We start from the raw sequence: 19,306 nt of genomic DNA, 5'->3' as shown, positions 1-19,306 counted from the left end.
CAAAACAACATTTATTAAAAGTTATGTAAAATTATTTTCATACGATTTTTGCTTGTTAACGCTTTACCAGGCTATATATTTATTTCCCACATACGGCACTTCAAACGTGTGTTTTATTTTCGATCAGTAAGACTGACATTCGCTTGTCATTTTTGAACTGTCAGCCTGGTAAAGGGTTAAATGCGAGTCAGGACATTTAATAATTACTAAATAGACGGGACGAGAACTCGCATGCGAGTTTCATTACATTGCGTTATTTGAACGGTCGGCTGAATTGATGTAACCCCAATGGTCCGCAATGTAACTACAATCGTATACGAGTTCGCGCGCCGTCTAAATGAGCCTTATTGCTATTGTCTTCAGGTGAGAAGAGTATCTACGACAAGCAGAGCGACCTGGACGCCTCCAGCTCCGGAGTTAAGCGGACGGAACCCCTGTCCCCAGACAAATTTGAAGGTACAAAACTAAAATACTAGCCAAAAAAACCGACCAAGTGCGAGTCGGACTCGCGTTCCAAGGGTTCCGGACATTAAGTCCGACTCAGGCTTGACTGCAGATTTCTAATAGGTTTTCCTATCATCTATAGGTAAAGAACTATTTTGTGTATTTTATCAAAATTTTAGACCCAGTACTTTCGGAGGTAAAGGGGAATGATCGGACAGACAGACGCACGAGTGATCCTATAAGGGTTCCGTTTTTTCCTTTTGAGGTAGCTTACTCTTACGGAACCCTAAAAAGTACTCGTACTTGCTGCTTTGATGTCAAAGCGTCCACAGAATTCGGTTCCCTCCAGCCTAATAAGTTTTAGCCGTACGTACTTTTATTACGGCTCATAAAGAAAAGAACAACCAAATTAGCTCCGGCTTGCAAATATTTCGACCATTCCCCACTGATATCAATATCATATCGAATACCAACCGCAGGCTTATCCCTACACCCCAGCGTTCGCTCAGCAATTCTTCACCAAATCATTAAACATGGCGTCTGCGAACGATGACAATGACGCACTCGAGAGATTACGTCCCCCGGCCACTTGTCGACTCCGTTCCCCTTTCATTACAAGGGGGGGTTATTCTGCACGCTTGCCATGTATAGGTGAACCAGGATCTATTGAGGGTGCGCCATGTTGCGGAATTCCACTGGAACTAATTTTTTCATACTACACTGAATTGTCACCCTATACATGAGAATAACAGCGCCCTCTTGACAATTATCATATATTACTGGTCCGGCTTTACGGGCGAAGGGACAAGCGAATCGAAACTTAAATACTTCATGGAAATCGTCACGTGAATTTTCGTAGCATATGCCATCCTATTACCTACATTTTTTTTTCGTTTGACGTTTGTCGAGGTATGATCGACATCTTGGATAGACCAGGCGGCTTAGCTCCGCGCTCCGTAGTGAACGAAACGTAACTGTCACTGTCACACTAAAGCCCTTGCTACACGGTCGCCGACAAGCCTTCTAACCGTCTGTCCTTGGTCTGACCTTGGTCAGTTTTGGTCAAATTTTGTTGGAAACAACTGTCTACACGGTCCGTCCAGACCAAGGCCACTCGGTCTGAGGGCCTTGTCGGCGACCGTGTAGCAAGGGCTTAATATGGAAGAGGAGGACACAAAGCGATTCGATGGCGAAGCGCAAGCGATTGTCACCTTGGCTAGAACCTGAATCGCTTGCCGATTATAATAGAGCTAGTAAACTCTCATTGTTTATTATTTTGAGGTCACGTTTATAACTTTTCCGTCAAGAATTTGACTCAATAGAATCGCGCAACAAGCAAAGCATGCTCAGTTTAGTCATAAAAAAACTACACAATATTAATACTTATCTCACCGACGTAAGGTAGATAATTGCGTTCTCATTGCGTTCGTTGAGCAGGAGGGGAGTGATTTTGCTTATTTGAAAGCAAGTGGGGAGAAAAGTCATCAGAAAAGTATACTTTATATAAATATATACAATTATACATAGGACACGTACAGTCGACGTCAAATATGTTAGGTGCTCAAAATTATCGGAACATGCATGTTGACTTCTTGATAGTAGAGGCTTTGTCCAGATATTTTAGACCACCTTGTCCGCTCCCATATATCTGATGGCGTCTCGTCTGTACGTAAATCTGTTTAACGGCTCGGCCACGACATTGAGCGACTTGCGACGGCGGCAGCGATAACCATAGGTTGGAGCGAGACACAGCGATCGGACCTTTCGTTCCCACCTATGATTGTCGCTGTCGCCGTCGCCAGTCGCTCAATGTCGTGGTCGAGCCGTAATAGAATGCCTAACGAATTTATCGTTCCCCGGTTTCCCCCGCTTGTCGTAGACAGTAACTTGAGGGGTTTGTAGGGTCGCCTCTTAGTGCGAGGGGCTAGCGGCGATAACGTTCCGTCCTAAAACAGTCCTTTATTTATATTTCAAAGTGCTAGGAGGATTAACACACACACACACACACAAACACACTCAATAACTGATGTGCCGTCGAAAACTTTGCAAAATTGCGAAATTTTCACATGGACAACTTTCAGAAATTTCTCATATTTTTGTATAAATGGTGCTTCGCAAAGGTTCTATATGTTTTCCACGTAGGAATTGTCTAGCTTTTCTGAATTCATTAAATATATGTACAATATAATATCTAAATATCAACACTAGCAACATCTTTGTAACACAACATGTTCAAAGTTCACGCTTGATTTCAACTCACGATTCCAAACGGGCGCCCTCAGAAAATCAATGTCACCAAAATTCCAACCAAAACCTTTTTTAAAGTTCGTCTTACGCCTACGTTTCTATAAACAGTATAAATTCAGGTCTTGTACCGTATATATTACACGCGGCCGAAAATGAATATTTCATTACCGATCCTTGTCCGGCCTACGGCGGTCCGCCTGCTATTTACTTTCTGTGTACCGTCTGTGCTATATAAGCCGCTTGTCTGTTCACGTAACCGCGATAACAGAGGGGTCACTTTGTTACCTTTGGAATAATATTTTGGATGAAAAGCTGCAAGTAAATTTATTTTAGGCGGTTAGTTACTGAATATACTTACTTGGCTGGCCCGATGACCCTAAATGAGTCTTGGCCTCCAACACAAGAGCACGCCACTTTGCTCGGTCCAGAGCGGTATCACGCCAGCTTTCGCTGACGCCGAGCTCACGGAGCGGATGTTCTGCTCGGCTACTGAATATACTGAAAATGGAAAACTCTTTTAACAGTTAGGTAATTTAATTTAATTTAAAAACACCGTAATGGCAAGACACCTTTGGACACCTTGACGAACTTGTCAAACAACTATAAAATATAATACCATTGAGATCAGGACAGGACAAAACAGGATATTTTGATATATATACCTACTACTCTGCTCGCAAGTTCCTCTACCTACCCTACCCATAAGTCGTTCAAATTCCGAATGTTGACCGGAAACCTGCAGACTCTATGCAACATGTGCGTGCGAAAAGAGAAGAATCGTGGAATGTATGGGGCCCAATACATTCCACGACTATTCTCTTTTCGCACAGACTCTATTTGCCAAGTAATTTGAAGTTGTCAATGATATAGAACATAGGAACTAATGTCAATGATATAGAACTTTAGGGACTGTAGCCTAACTTATCTTAAAAGTTGTATACCACAGGCTGCAGTGGTGGTGTATAAGTGTGGTAATCGTGATATTGTAAACGTACGACGAAGAATTTGTACATCAAACCATTATCAAATGAACTGTCTGTAATTTCCGTTAGCTATGCTGTTCCTACGGAGGTTTGATGGCGGTTTAGTGTGTTGTTTTGAATATAGGCGGCAAGCGGTGACAGGTATATATACGTCTATATTACGTATATATCTATAGTTATAAATTAATTGTTGTATTTCCAATTACATTTGGTACTTTTACTAAGCATTAAATATTATGATATGACTAAGGTCAAATAAGGATTTCGTCTGGAAATAAGCTTCAAAAATGTGTTTACTGATATACTGATATTGAAACCACCTTTCGTAGTTGGTTTATTAGGAACTGAAAGCTACAACTACGGGTTATATTACTCAAAAATGCGCGTTTTCCCAGAGATAAAATCTAGCTAGATCGATTTTTCGCCCCCAAAAACCCATCTTTTCATCGAAATCGTTAGAGCCGTTCCCGAGATCCCCGAAATATGTATGTTACATATAAATAAATAAATATTTCGCTCGTTTAAAGTTATAAGATGTTATAAACGTGTAAAAAATTAAACTCATCCCCAGAATCATCGAGCAATGATCTCGTAACCATCCACAAGAAGCGGAAACTGAACACCTCCTTCGATTCTGCCTCCACGTCACCAGCTATACCTTCCACTCCTGAGAAGACTACCAACACGCCTGACCCCGAAACTCCCGAGAATGTCCGGTAAGCCTAATGAATACCTATGCGCATTTAATCAACCACGAAAAACGCTACCTGTCTTCCACTCAGGAGTAGGAGGCTTCAGTAGGAGAATGAAGGATCTAATGAGAAGACCACCAGCACCAGCCCATCTCAAGACCAGACTGGTGAGAGAGTCCGGTAAGTCTCAAAAACGTGCAACTAACGATCCACAAAAAATACAGTCTGGACACCTCCTTCAAGTACACGGAAGCCGATGCACATTTTAGGCCTTCAAGCAATAGAAACGTATGGTAAGCTTTAAAAACATAAGACGCCTCATGAAACGCAACTTCACAATTCACAACACCCCGCGTAATCCTTCCGCGGGTACTGCTGAGAACGCTTAGTAAGTTTGTAACTGTAACCTAACACTCCAATAATCTGTGATGTAATTCACCTTAACCAGACCTTAACAGTCATCATAGTCCCTGATGAGGGATAACAGGATAGCATCATCAATTAATGTCTGGTGTTTTGAAATCGGAATAGGATATTGTATTTTGTAGTAGTTATGAAATATGTATGATATAAATCTTATTTTTAATGTCTCCCTAGTTGTTTTTGTTGAGGGGTCTATAGGTTTTTTGTGGGATTTACTCTGACTTGAATTAGGTATGGTGGCTATAAACAGAATGAACCTGAAAAATATTAACTTCGAACTCTTGCAACCTGGCGTAAATTCAGTACATGTTTAGCCATACGATAAGTTTGGAATTTGTAATTGTCTTTAATGTCTATAATGCATGAAATGGCATGACAAAACGAATGTTTTACGTGTGACGTCCACCGGTGGAGGTAACCCATTACTCTATTCCAGACGGCTGTACAACCTCATCTCGTCCCTTCAAATCCGGACCTCCATGCTTGTTGATTCCAGCGTTCCCACCATCTACTACGGCGCGCGGACGCACAAGCAACTCCAGCAGGTCGTCAAGGAGTTCAAGCGGACGTTCTACTGCGGGGAGGCGAAGATGACGATCCTGGCGAGTCGGGAGTACGCCTGCATAAGAGAGTTCGACAAGCAGCTGTGGAAGACTAAGAACGACATGTGCAGGGGATGCACCAAGGTAAGTTCATTCTATTAGACATAAGAAAGCAGTTCCAACCAAATCGTGAAGGAGTTCAAGACGACGTTCTACTGCGGAGAAGCGAAGATGACAATTCTAGCGAGTCGGGAGTATGCGCGTATAAGAGAGTTCGACAAGCAGCTGTGGAAGACGAAGAACGACATGTGCAGGGGATGCACTAAGGTAAGTCCATTATATTAAACACAAGGAAGCAGCTCCATCAATCCACCAATCGTGAAGGAGTTCAAGAGGTCGTTCTACTGCGGGGAGGCGAAGATGACGATTCTGGCGAGTTGGGAGTACGCCTGTATAAGAGAGTTCGACAAGCAGCTGTGGAAGACGAAGAACGACGTGTGCAGGGGAGGCACTGAGGTAAGTCCATTCTATTAGACATAGGGAAGCAGTTCCAACCAAATCGCGAAGGAGTTCAAGACGACGTTCTACTGCGGAGAAGCGAAGACTACAATTCTAACGAGTCGGGAGTATGCCTGTATAAAACTTTGACCTGCAACTTTGGAAGACGAAGAACGACATGTGCAGGGGATGTACCAAGGTAAGACTTATTCAACAAGCGTTCTATAGTAGATCCACAAGTAACTCCAGCAGGTCGTCAAGGAGTTTATGAGGACGTTCTACTGCGGACGTTTATATTAACCCCTCGTTTCCCAGGACCTCTCAAATCCATACAATTCCGGCTCATATTTGAGCCACTGGGATCTGACAGGTTAAGATTCACATGGCTTATCAACTTACTATATAATTTTCAGACGCACACCGCACCTCCGGACGCGCCAACACAAACGGCAACCAACTGCAAGCCTTTTGACAACCACAAGGCCCTCCACCACGGCTCCCTACCTGCTGCCTTCGACCTTGAAGAGCTGGTTGCCGTCGGGGAGTCTCTGGTAGCCTGTCCGTACTACGCGGCCCGCAGTATGGCGGCCGCGGCGCAGATCGTCTTCTGCCCGTACAACTACCTCATAGAGCCCGGCATTAGGAGCAACGTGAGTACCGTCGACAACCATAAGGGCCTAACACACTCTAGTAGCCTTCGACCTTGAAGAGCTGGTTGCCGTCGGGGAGTCTCTGGTAGCCTGTCCGTACTACGCGGCCCGCAGTATGGCGGCCGCGGCGCAGATCGTCTTCTGCCCGTACAACTACCTCATAGAGCCGGGCATTAGGAGCAACGTGAGTACCGTCGACAACCACAAGGGCCTAACACACTCTAATATACTTCGACCTTGAAGAGCTGTCTCTGGTAGCCTGTCCGTACGCGGCCAAGCGGGTCAGTCTACGTAAATCCTTGTGGTACAGTCGGCCAAAAATGTGGTTTACCACCTTACAGTTGAGGTTCGTTTGAACGTCATGAGACAACAAGGTCGATTTCCCCTTGCAATAATATTATGTCAGTGACAATTGTCAACCTTAGCGATCGTTAGATCTCGCAGAAACTTTTGTCAAAACTGGTAGACCACTTTCTTGGCCCACTGTACCTAAGCGTCTTTCCTTTAATTTAGGTACTCTAAGGATACGTGATTAAATTATTGCCGCAAATTAAACTAGTTTCAAACGAATCCAAAGTTTATAAAGTTCGAAGTGCGTGTGTTGCACTTAACCGTCCTTATGTATTTTCTGTTGCAAATTCTGATCTTGCATAACTTTTTAAATAATACGTTTTCGTACAGATGCAAATAGACGTGCGCGACCAGATCATAATAATCGACGAGGCGCACAACATCGAGGACATCTGCCGCGACGCAGCCACACAAACAGTCACGAGGGACGAAATACAAGCCGCGATCAAGGTACTAACTCTCCTGTGTAAGGCCTGAGTGGACGCTCGAAGCGGAGCGTTCGGCGGGGCGTGCAGCGTGGCGTCGGGCTCACAAGTGATTTGAGCAGCGTGCACTAAGGCCGCTACTATACGTTTGCATTTGTTTAACATGCACGCCGCACGCCCCGCTTCGCTGAACGCCCAACTCGAGCGTCCACTCAGGCCTTACAACACGTTCTAGCTGTTCCTTTGTGTAACCTTTTGAACGCCAAGAACACCTAAAGTCGTCGTTACTAGTCGTGCCCACAGCGCCAAGGACAGTTGTCCTTGTTATATAGTTATATATTATGTTGTTATGGCGGGCGCTGTCAAAGTAACCTTCATACTTTCAAGTACCTAAGATTTACATTAGCTCGCTTGCGTTCGGGGCCTTGGCGTTTGAGTTTATGGGATAAACCGATCAAAAGGTAGATGTAAACAACATTTATTGCAAAAACTTAAATATAAATACAAACTAAAAATATAAAAAATAACTACTTACTAAAACCCGTCCCGGGCTGTCCCTGACGCAAAGGTGCCCATCAGATATAAACTATTACTCAAATTCAACAGAATTTTCTACCAGGTAATAGTTTATTTTTGACATTTGGTTTTATAAACGTTTGATATTCTACCTGCCTTGTTGATATTATTTTTCTACTATGTTGACTGTTGGTATTGTTAATCCTATTCCAAGCATCATACGTGTACGCGACGTATATTAAACTTTATTTCATTTGTGAAACCAAGAACAACATGTTTTGTCTTCGCACAGGAACTGACTCATGTAGCTGGTTACCGGTACGCGAACCAGGATGTGTTAAGTTACATAGAAATCCTGCTAAAAACGTTGAAATTCTGGGACGATTGGTAAGTCTAATTCAACGTTTTTCTCTATCAAATTAGCATTTATCCCAATTGAATCATTGTATCTACTTCTGGGGACCATAGGGTCCGTTTTTCCAATTTTTTTTCCCAGTTCACATGTAAAATGTCTTTTGCAGCACGTAAAAAATGTTGGTTAATACATTTTTTGCAGTACGCCAAACTATACATTACATTATTTATTAAATCTATTGTACATATAACTCCGGACGACCGGTCTGGCCTAGTGGATAGTGACCCTGCCTGTGAAGCCGCGGTCCTGGGTTCGAATCCCAGTAAGGGCATTTATTTGTGCGATAAGCACAGATATTTGTTCCTGAGTCATGGTTGTTTTCTATGTATTTAAGTATTTGTATATTATATATATCGTTGTCTGAGTACCCACAACACAAGCTTTCTTGAGCTTACCGTGGGGCTTAGTCAATTTGTGTAATAATGTCCTATAATATTTATTTATTTATTTTATTTATTTAACTCTGAAACAATGTATACAGGTTCGCCAACCAGCTTCCTCTGTTAACCAACAAGCCCATAAACAACAATGAAGCAGTCCACACCTGGCAGGTCCAGCACTTTGTACAGACTCTCAACAACCACAACATCGGCCTGGAGCATTTCAACGGTAACTAAGTATACGCACTCTTAATGAATTATTACCACGCTCCATACTAGGTACATGAAAACATTGACATTTAATACTATGATAACACTATCATATTTTCACTATCTTGTCACAGGGGCGGTGCGTCCAAAATATTCGGATGCAAGACGGAATTCATTTCGCTTTCTCTTTTTTAATTACCTAATAAATATCGTTGTCAAAAATTAAAACGAAGTTTATAATCAAGTGGAAAATATAGCTGGTCAAGCAAAAAGGCGTGAAATTCAAATTTTCTATATTTTTCAAATTTGCCGCCTTTTTTTACTGACAAGATCTGCTTGACCAGCTATATATTCTCTGTCTTAAACATATTCTTTCTGCTGTCTCTGTCTCTGGCTTAATATTATATTTGTCCTTGTTTCATTATTTTTTATATTTCAGAGTTCAGAGAAAGCGCGGAGATTTTCTGCCGACGGCTACGCGAGGACCCAGGAACACTGTATGGGGTCACGCAAGCCACGGGCACACTCGTTGAGACCCTGCAAATGGTGCTAGGTGAGTTAGTTCGGATTTCAGAAAGAGCTATATGTATTTACCGATGGCTACGTCAAGATCCTAGCGCTGTAGAGCCCGTCTATGCTAACTTTACACCGATTTGAATAGAACAAAACACTCCCTGTGTTTTTAAAACATCATATTTTTATACAAATTTAACAATGTCTTTGCAAATCGCCGTTATACTTACTCAACCTCGTATCTGCAACACTCATTTGATGACAAAAACACCAGTATTCCGAATGAAAGAAAAGCGACATTTCCATCAAATGATTGTTGCAGATATGAGGTTGAGTAAGTATAGCGACGAAATGTCATGCAGAATTATGTTGGTCCGACTCTCCGGAGTTTTGCAGACGTATACGCATGTGCCGAAGGAAAGTTAACAGAATATCTAAATTGTATACATTAATGAATCTTCTTAAAGCGTTTGATTGTGTGGAGCATGGAACGCTATTGAAATAAGGACACTATGTTCTGACAGAAAATGCCCTAAATCTCATGTCCTCATACCTTAACAATAAAACACAGTCAGTTGTTCCAAATAAAAAACCCAATCAAGCGGAACTATAGTTAATTTAGGTGTACCACAGGGTTCTATTTTGGGTCCATTCCTGTTTTTGATTTATATAAATGATTTGCCCTGTATAGTACAAAACGTTTGTGAAATAGTTCTTTTTGTCGATGATACATTATTACTTTTTAAGGTTGACCAAAAATCTACCGATTATAGTGTACTTATCAATTGTTAAACCAGTGGATACTATAATACTTTTGAATGATAAATGCTTAGAGTTGGTGGATAAAACACTGTTCCTTCCAAAATATATATTCCTTTATAATACTGTGCATTTGCAGGGTTCCTGTTTCGCCAGGACGGCAAGTATTTAGACGACTTCGTGCCAGCGCTGGTTAAGACGGGAGGCGGGGATGAGCCGCGGTACTCGCAGTTCTCCCAACACACTCAAGTAAGTTTTACTCCAATAAATAAATCTCTTACTGTCTAACAAAACCTATGTTTAACAGCTAAAGGTAACAAATCAAATTGTCCCTCCCTAAGGATGGTATTTCATCTGTCCAATACCTTCGTCCAATATCTGCGTCACACATTTTGCATAATGAAAGAGTGAGATGCAATGCATATTGGACCAAGATATTGGACAGATGGAATACCACCCTATAAAGCATGACGCGTTCTATTTTTAGTTTTTTGTACTGTCCCTTAATTTCTGCTAGGAACAGCATGTTATTAAACATCATTCTAGTAACGAACTGTCAGTAGACAGCGTGCCAAGAATTCTAATTAAATTAAACAAAAACATCTATTCAAAGGTTAACTGGAAGAGATCCCTCAAAGGGATAAGTTCGCCTTTGTACTTCTTACTATTTTTTTGTTATTTTTAATATGTCTTTTTGTACAATAAAGAGTTTACTACTACTACTACTACATATAAACACGATTTAGTATCACAAATTTCATATGACTCGACGTCTAAAATTTCTTATTTTTTATCCCTGAGCTTAATTCAATTGGGAATATTACGCAAAACTCTGTGTAGGGGGCGCCACTTCCACAATCCATCACAATCTGAGGGTCTACCGCGAAACAAGAAAATCGAAATTTCGTTATCTAACCTCTCTACCACTATTGCATATTCAAGCGATAAAGAGGCAGATAACTAAATTTCGGGTTTCCCGGTAGGCCCTTTGTAAACAAACCGCCTTGATGCATTAATGTTCAGCAAACAGTTTAAGGCATATGTATAAGTTACTCTATGGTTTACGAAAGGCGCTAGTGCTGCACTCAGGCGACAGAACATTGCAGTAATACCAGGCGTGTCTCACTCCGCGATTTCGTCGCTTTGCTACAGGTAGCTAAAAGTACATCCGTTCGGCCCCAATTTTGGGGAAAGTCATAAGCCGCGCGTGGCGCTATCGCCACCTAGCGGCCATATCTGTGCTGATCGTAACAGACGCGTTGTGTTTGAGAGTGAGTCTTCTGTACTTAGTACTATTATTTATTCTGTGGTAATACTCCCTTTTCTACTTATTTATTCTTACAGGACAAGGAAACGCTGTCACTCCGTCTCCTATGCATGAATCCGGCCGTGGTATTCGAGGGTCTAAAGGAGGCAAAGTGCATCATCCTGGCTTCGGGCACCCTCACCCCACTCATAAGTCTCCACTCTGAGCTGGCCACAGAGTTCCCTCTGCAAGTCAGCCCCAATCACGTCATTCCGCCGGACAGAGTGAGTTTAATATATGTATTGCAAGGTTGTATATGAGTCGCTTAAGCTTTGGATTCCTCCGAAAGCGGTGCCGTCATATAGCGGCCGCAAAAAGACGGCCGTCTTTACGGTGACGACATGTGGAAAGTACCACGGCGTCATAACACACCGTCAGCCACCTTTAGCTTTAATAATTAAATTGGAGGATGAAATATCATCAGAAGAGGAAAATAATCGTAGTACGGAAGATCATTTATTCAAATCTCGTGGTACAGAAGGTATATTTGAGATTTTAGCACAAATGGCTTCACCGCTATCAAATAAAACGTTCACGAAACTATCGACACCGTCATGCAAATGGCGGCTCCGCTTTTTGACGTTACGGTGTCAATCACCGCCCTCTAGGAAACCGCGCCATTTGGTTTACATAGACACCGTTCTAGTGAAGTCATTCACCGCTATATGACGGCACCGCTTTCCTAGGAAACCAGAACTTAATTAAGGCCAAAAATATAAGAACTCTGATAAACCCACCTGTCAGATTATGAGATTTTGGTATTAAGAAGAGGTAATAGGGCAGATATTTAAATTAAAACTCAAGTTGCTTTTGCACGCCAACTGCTACGTCAAGTATGGCACGATCATACGTTAATATCGCTGTCGAGTCGAAGCAAACTTAACAAAAACCATCTCAAACAGAACATGTTCACTATTAATATTTTAATTACTCTCAGGTGTGGATAGGTTCACTATCAACCTGCCCTAATGGTCGCCGCCTAGAGTGTAACAGCCGCGGCACCGACCAACCCGATATACAGGATGGACTTGGCCAGGCCATACTTTGGGTAACACAGGTGACACCTAGCGGCGTACTATGTTTCCTTCCGTCCTACGCACTTATAAACAAGCTGGTGAAAAGGTGAGTCTTGATACTAGCGTAGTAAGAACTATACTCCGAGGCGTAATTAGATTCCAAAAAATGTTGCCACTGCAATAATTTGTTTGTAAAATAGTAAATTCCTTTTTATAAATAAACACGCTAAGATAATTTATTTATTGGTAATTTTACTCCTACGATTTAAAAAAAAAGTAGTTTTATTCACTTATTTTTACATAAATACAAGACGCTCTAGTAAAAAGTGGCAACATTGTCTCACTTTTTTTGGAATCTAATTACGATTTTCAGTTTATAGTCACAACACATCAGGCTATAACGACCTGCCAAACGTACGCCGCTTAGAAAGCAACAGCCGCGGCGTGCTTTTACCATCGTACATCGTACACGCTTATAAATAAACTTGACATAGGTCATATAGTCTTGTTCAAACAGGAAGGACCGATGACATATGTCATCTCAGTACAATTTTTGGCATTTTAAGGTTGTATATTATATGGAGATGACACCCTACCCTTCGTGTTTGAATAATACTAAAATGTTGGTAGGGTCTGTGCGGAAAGACACACAGACACACAGATTCTTCATTCGATTCTTCTCTTTCCGCACAGACTATGACTCACGACAGTTACATTCGAAAAACTAACTTATTATCGTTTGTATACGAGATGTTATTTGTACCTATAAGAATACATTTAAACACCACCTTTATCGATATAAATGTAAACGCCCTTAATGACACTTAACACTTGAAATGTATTTGCAGATGGCGAGAAACAGGGTTGTGGACGCAGCTGAGCCACACAAAACGAGTCTTCGTGGAGTCGAGGAACGTTAGAGATCATAACGATATCATGGAGGTATATAGAAACAATAGTGACAGGCCTCTTGACCAGTATTACAAGTTTACACCAGTTTTTTGCAACACTGTTTTAAGAAATGGTCAAACCCTCAAACCCTCGACTCGACATTGTAATGATGGGAGTATCATTTCATTTGTTGAATGCCAACCATGGTATTACAAAGTGTTTACATATTATAATAATAACATTATAGAGTACAGCGTGGACCCTGCTAGTGCAAGACAAATCTTAATACATATATAACTAAACCTAGAGAAAAAATTATACAATTTACACTAAAAACTAATATATATTTTCTGATCCGTCGTTCATATATTCTTCGAGAGTGTAAAATGCTTTAGAGTTTAGATATTAAGTATTTTTTTGGTTTTGTAACAAAAAGTCGTGTATTTCTCTTCAGCTACAATATGACTAGGTAAACTAGGAGTTGAGGGGTTATTGCGAGGCCCGTTTAACCAAGAAGGGAAACTAAAGATACATATGAAAATCTTTAGATATCGAACTTTCGCCACTTGGTGTTGCACACAGACAAGACATCCTCTAGACTGAGCATAGTAACGCTACCCCCTCTGCCACTTATACGGTAGTTTTACTCCATCTTCGAGTCAATCCCGTGCCGTGATTGGTCCGTGTCTTTGAACGGACCAATCACGGCACGGGATTCGCTCACCTCGTCCCCCCGCACCCCCGTATTTTTGGCAGCATCTGTTTCATGAAATAATTGCTCTAAACTCAGTCTAGAGGATTCCTAGTCTATGGTGTTGCAGGACTACTACAGGTACTCGGCGAATGCGGAAGGCGCTTTACTATTCGCGGTGTACCGCGGCAAAGTCTCAGAGGGGATGGACTTCAAGGACCACCAGGCTCGAGCCGTCATCACGGTCAGTACTTTTTATATAACCTCCTAAGGCCCAGCCATGCAAACGAAACATCCAAAATTTGCCACTGAAATTTGAACCTAAATTGTAGGAAATAGAGTTGATTTTGCGTTGTTTAAAAATTGAACAATACAAAGCAAAAGCGACTCTGTTCCAATTGAACATGGTTTAAATTACATCGAACTGCCGCGTCGGTCTGAACATACAGATGTTCGCGATAAACTCGAAAACCACTGACCGGATTTTCATGCGGTTTTCACCTATCAATAGAGTGATTCTTGAGGAAGGTTTAAGTGTATAATTTGTTAAGGTTTTATTTAAATTGGTTGAACTACCCGTGCGAAGCCGGGGCGGGTCGCTAGTAATGACTAAAGCATGAAAACTAGTAATAAATGTGTTCCAGATCGGTGTGCCATACCCTAACACATTCGACATGGCGGTAAAGGAGAAGATGAAATACAACGACAAATACGCCGCGAAAAGGAACCTACTCTCCAGCCGGGAGTGGCTCCGGGTACAAGCGTACAGGTAACATAGCTTACTGTGGGTCTTAAGCTTTGGATTCCTCCGAAAACGGTGCCGTCATATGACGGCCGTCATATAGCGGCAGCAAAAGACGGCCGTCTTTACGGTGGCGACATGTGGAAAGTACCACGGCGTCATAACACACCGTTATCCACCAAGGTCAAAGCGGCAAATTTGAAAAATGTAGGCGCAATGGGATAACGTCCCATAGAAAATTTGAATTTCGCGCCTTTTCCTACTGACAAGATTTGCTTGATCATCTATAATTTACTTGGAGGATGAAATATCATCAGAATAGGAGAATAATCGTAGTACGGAATCATTTATTCAAATCTCGTGTCATTTATTCAAAATGGCGTCACCGCTATCTAATAAAACGTTCACGAAACTATCGACAAGGTCATGACGGCCGTCATCTTACGTTACGTTGACAATCAACGTAACGTAACGCCGTCTAGGAAACCGCGCCATCTTGTTTACATAGACAACGTTCTAGTGACGTCAGTCAACGCTATATAGCGGCCGTAATATGACGGCACCGTTTTCGGAGGAATCCAAAGCTTTAGTCAATTTTTGTAATAGTGTCCTATAGTCTTCGATCAACACGGGCTTCCGACACGTCGGAAGGGATAGGCCCAAGCGATATCTTGACATTCAAATCATTCTGCCATTTTTCGCGGGGGGACCGTGCACACAGTCTCACTTCTCACACACTTACATACAAAATCCAATCTGTAATGACGACACAAATACATAGAAAATGACACCCTACACAGACAAATCTTGCACACCTCGATCTGTTTTTGTGTACGGACGAATCACAAGTGTCACAACACGCACACTAACACATTTTCGTCAAATAATTTTATTGTTTTCTGAGAGATGAGAAGTCGGATTTGTCGCTCGACCGATCCGCAATTTGTACTGGGCGAGCAAAATCGATAAATCCAGCAATTACATGAGACTTTATTTATTTAGTCGTATGGCATTAATCAAATTCATAGTCGCTATCTTTACAAATTAATATAGGTTCTTCACCCAATGGGCTGCGTTTCCGCTTAACTTAAGTAAGTCCAGATGATCTCCTGGGTACTTTCTTTTTGGGCACTCGTGGACAATGTGGGAAATGGACTGTACAGGTGCTCCGCAGTCGCACTTCGGAGTATCTCGCCACCCACACTTAAACATAAATTCTCCGCATCGCCCGCTTTCAGTGCGGAGCCTATTTAGTTGGCACCATTCCCGTCTCGGAGCCGAGAAACCTTGCGGTTTGTGGGTGGGATCGTAGCTAGAATGGGATGCCCTGGGCAAGTTGGCAGTCCAGTCCTCTCTCCATTTATCCTTGATGTTAAAGCTGCTCTCTTTAAGTTCCTGTGCCGTATTGTAAGGTGGATGCCGGGATTTTAAGCGTAGCCTGGGCGGACAGAAAAATTCCGAATAGACGGGCAGCTTTGGGTTTGATTCATCTTTCCGTCTCGTATATTTGTCTAACCGTACGAACCGGTAATACATAAGGATCCTTCTGTAACGGAAAGCTACAAATTGGTATAAGCTACAAATTGGTATCAGTCGATCAGGTTTGTTTTGAGGATCAAATGTCTGTATGGGACCTGTCTTAAAGCAATACAAAAGTCACAAATGATGGTCAAAGTCTGGCGCCCGCACTTTACTGACGAAACGTTTCTAAGAAAATGGCAATACATCGTGACGTCACCATGTAACAGAATCCGTTTCGTACGATGTATGGAAAACAAGGAAATTGCGATTTTGTCGGTGAAATATTACGTTTATGTATATTGTAGCTATCAGGGATGTTGCGGATGGAGATTTTTTGACATCCGCGGATGCGGATATTTAAAGGCTCACATTCGCGGATGCGGATGCGGATGTCAAGATTAGGTACTTAGAAATCGTCAAATATTATTATTTAGTATTTTTTTATTAAAAAAAAACGAAACGTTTAGTATTTGAGCAAGAATATAAGGTGCGTTATACTTTATGAACAGTAACTTCGCCGACTTTTCTGGATCTAGACGATTTCGTTATAGGTAATGACGAAATTACCTAGCACTTACGCCGCCGCTAAGATGTTCCTGTACCGACTTGTTCGACATCCGCATCCGCATAAGCTCCGCATCGATTTTATGCGGATGCGGATGCAGATGCGGATGTTGAAATTAATGCGGAAGTTCCGCGGTTGCGGATGCGGATGCGGATGTTCGCAACATCCCTGGTAGCTATACAATATCAACCAAGAATCGACTGGTACCATTCTTTTTTTCCTATTTGGAAGTTAAAAAATTATAGTCTTGTATTTTTTTATTATCCCATATATTATTTAAGTTTTGGACATATTGTGATAAATTGCTCATTTTCTATCTAGGTATTTAAATAGATTTAGTTATAAAATGGAACATGTGTCAACAACCCTATGATCTCCCTTGTGTAATGTGTTCAGGGCGCTGAACCAGGCGGTGGGGCGCTGCGTGCGGCACCGCGGGGACTGGGGCGCGGTGCTGCTCGTGGACGCCCGGTTCGAGGCGCCCTACTACACCGACCACCTCTCCAAGTGGGTCAAGGGGTTTGTGAGTACTATCTATGTATATACGTGGGTCATACTGAAAGTTCCTGGACTGGCCACTTAGAAAAAATAAGTTTTCTCATATATCATCCATCCAGAAACTTTCAGTATGACCTAAGTATTTACTAGTGATTAGGGATGTACCGACTAGTCGGGAAAGCCGACTATCCGGCCACATTTATAGTCGGCGATTAGTCGACGACTATAGTTCGTTTTTTTTAGCATTAGAAATAAGGTAAACAATCTTGATGTGTCTTTTAATTGAACACATTTTAAAAATATGTTACGGCAAATATGTAACAATTATGAATCTAATACGATCATTTATATTCTTCTGCTTTCATAAGTAATAGTTACTGATTTTTAACAAACTTTTACTAGGTCGACCTGTATGTAACTATGTAATGGAATCTAAGGTAACTAATTTAACCATCTTCCAAGGATCGTAGCGGGATGAAAATTGGCAGCTGTATGTAGTTCTGATGACAATAAAATAATATGGTACTGTCGAACTGATCTGATGATGGAGACAGGGTGGCCATAGGAACTCTGTGATGAAACAACGCAACCTAATTGTGTTAGGGATTTTTAGAATTGTCTCGATGAGTATTAGTTGTCTGTCGTAAGAAAAGTACAGTCAGCGATAAAAGCTTGTACCAAAAATTAAATTTTTGCCAAAAACTTATTAAAAAGCTTTTTTCAATTACAAGACATGTCAAGATCGCTTACCTTCTTTCAAGTTCTTTCTAATGCTAAAAAAACGAACTATAGTCGGCAAAAAAGGCCGATTAGTCGGCCTATTATTAATTACAGAAAGCAGGACATAAATAAAATAAAAAGCCAATATTAATCAAATGTTACGTGCCCATTTTACTCTAATACGTATTTAAGGGACAAAATGAGCTTGTGTTCATATTAAATGCACGTATAGGTAATTATGTGGGTGTATCGTTGCAGTAGGTCAGCACAGAACATCTTTCAGTTGATATTGAAACCCCGACGACGCAAGGAGCAAAAAATGTTTTTCTAGTGCATCCGAACTTGAATAAAGCCACTACAGTTGCCATACGAATGTAATCTTTATCGGGAAGTAACGATCATGAACTTTGCCGACTAGTCGGCCGACTAATCGGCCATCCGAGCGCCGAGTAATCGGCTAGTCGGCTAAAACCATAGTTGGTACATCCCTAATATTTGCCCAACTTATTTACACTTTTGCACCTTACCTTTATAATAGGGCGAAAAGTGTAAACATTTCTTTGACGTCGACTGTACCCACAGAAAACCGTAGCTAAATAACGCATGCGTTAACGGAATGTATGAAAAATTACAATACGATTACCTCTGCGTTTACCGCGTAAAACAATACAGATTATCTAATTTAAAATGTAATTTTTCCTAAAGTGTCATTCTATGGAATTTGCTAACTATGTAAACAAAAGTCACTAGTAAATTCATATCTTTTACAGTACATATGGTGCTACTTTACCGCCCTAGTGCGCTAATTACCACAATACGTGCCTATGTCGAAAATTTAAAAGGCCATATATACTGTAAAACGTTGTACAAAACACGTGCGAAAAGGTAATTCGCAACTCGTGTCGATTTAAAACACTCACTTCGGACGTGTTTCAATTTATCGCCACTGGTTGCGAATTTCCTACTTTTCGCACGTGTATCGTAATGTACTATTGACAGTTTCAATATGGCGGTTTGTTTATACATAGTTAGCAAGTTCCATAGAATGGCATTTTACATTCCGTTGATCGCATGCGTTCAACGCTGCGTATATCGCATTAAACAACCGCGCGCTTGTCAGCGTCAATAGCGAGTATTTTTTTATAAAAAAAATACTGTAATAAAATAAATATGTTGTTATTACCTGTTTACAGCTGGGGAACAACCACCACACGTACGAGAGCCTGGTCCACAGCGACCACAGCCTGGAGAATTTCATGCGAAGCATGACGCTACGGGACGAAGAAGACTGAAACAGACTGAAACCTC

General features: G+C 41.5%; 1 protein-coding gene across 1 annotated transcript in view; it reads left to right on the top strand.

Annotated features, from left to right (window-relative positions):
• The window catches only part of LOC134656861 (Fanconi anemia group J protein-like), a 125,475-nt gene extending 106,185 nt beyond the window's left edge, over positions 1-19,290 (top strand). Inside the window, exons 4-19 of the mRNA XM_063512389.1 lie at positions 364-456; positions 4,246-4,390; positions 5,226-5,475; positions 6,243-6,479; positions 7,161-7,280; positions 8,064-8,158; positions 8,668-8,795; positions 9,216-9,329; positions 10,188-10,297; positions 11,393-11,578; positions 12,292-12,476; positions 13,219-13,312; positions 14,083-14,196; positions 14,597-14,721; positions 17,177-17,303; positions 19,192-19,290. Coding sequence (XP_063368459.1) covers positions 364-456; positions 4,246-4,390; positions 5,226-5,475; positions 6,243-6,479; positions 7,161-7,280; positions 8,064-8,158; positions 8,668-8,795; positions 9,216-9,329; positions 10,188-10,297; positions 11,393-11,578; positions 12,292-12,476; positions 13,219-13,312; positions 14,083-14,196; positions 14,597-14,721; positions 17,177-17,303; positions 19,192-19,290 — 2,222 coding nt within the window. The remainder of the gene's footprint in view (positions 1-363; positions 457-4,245; positions 4,391-5,225; positions 5,476-6,242; positions 6,480-7,160; positions 7,281-8,063; positions 8,159-8,667; positions 8,796-9,215; positions 9,330-10,187; positions 10,298-11,392; positions 11,579-12,291; positions 12,477-13,218; positions 13,313-14,082; positions 14,197-14,596; positions 14,722-17,176; positions 17,304-19,191) is intronic.
• The last annotated feature ends 16 nt before the right edge of the window (positions 19,291-19,306 follow it).

The sequence above is a fragment of the Cydia amplana genome, chromosome 19 (assembly GCF_948474715.1).
Source record: "Cydia amplana chromosome 19, ilCydAmpl1.1, whole genome shotgun sequence".
Taxonomy (NCBI): Eukaryota; Metazoa; Arthropoda; class Insecta; order Lepidoptera; family Tortricidae; genus Cydia; species Cydia amplana.
Note: the sequence above shows the minus strand (reverse complement) of the source record. Positions and strands in the feature narration are given on the sequence as shown.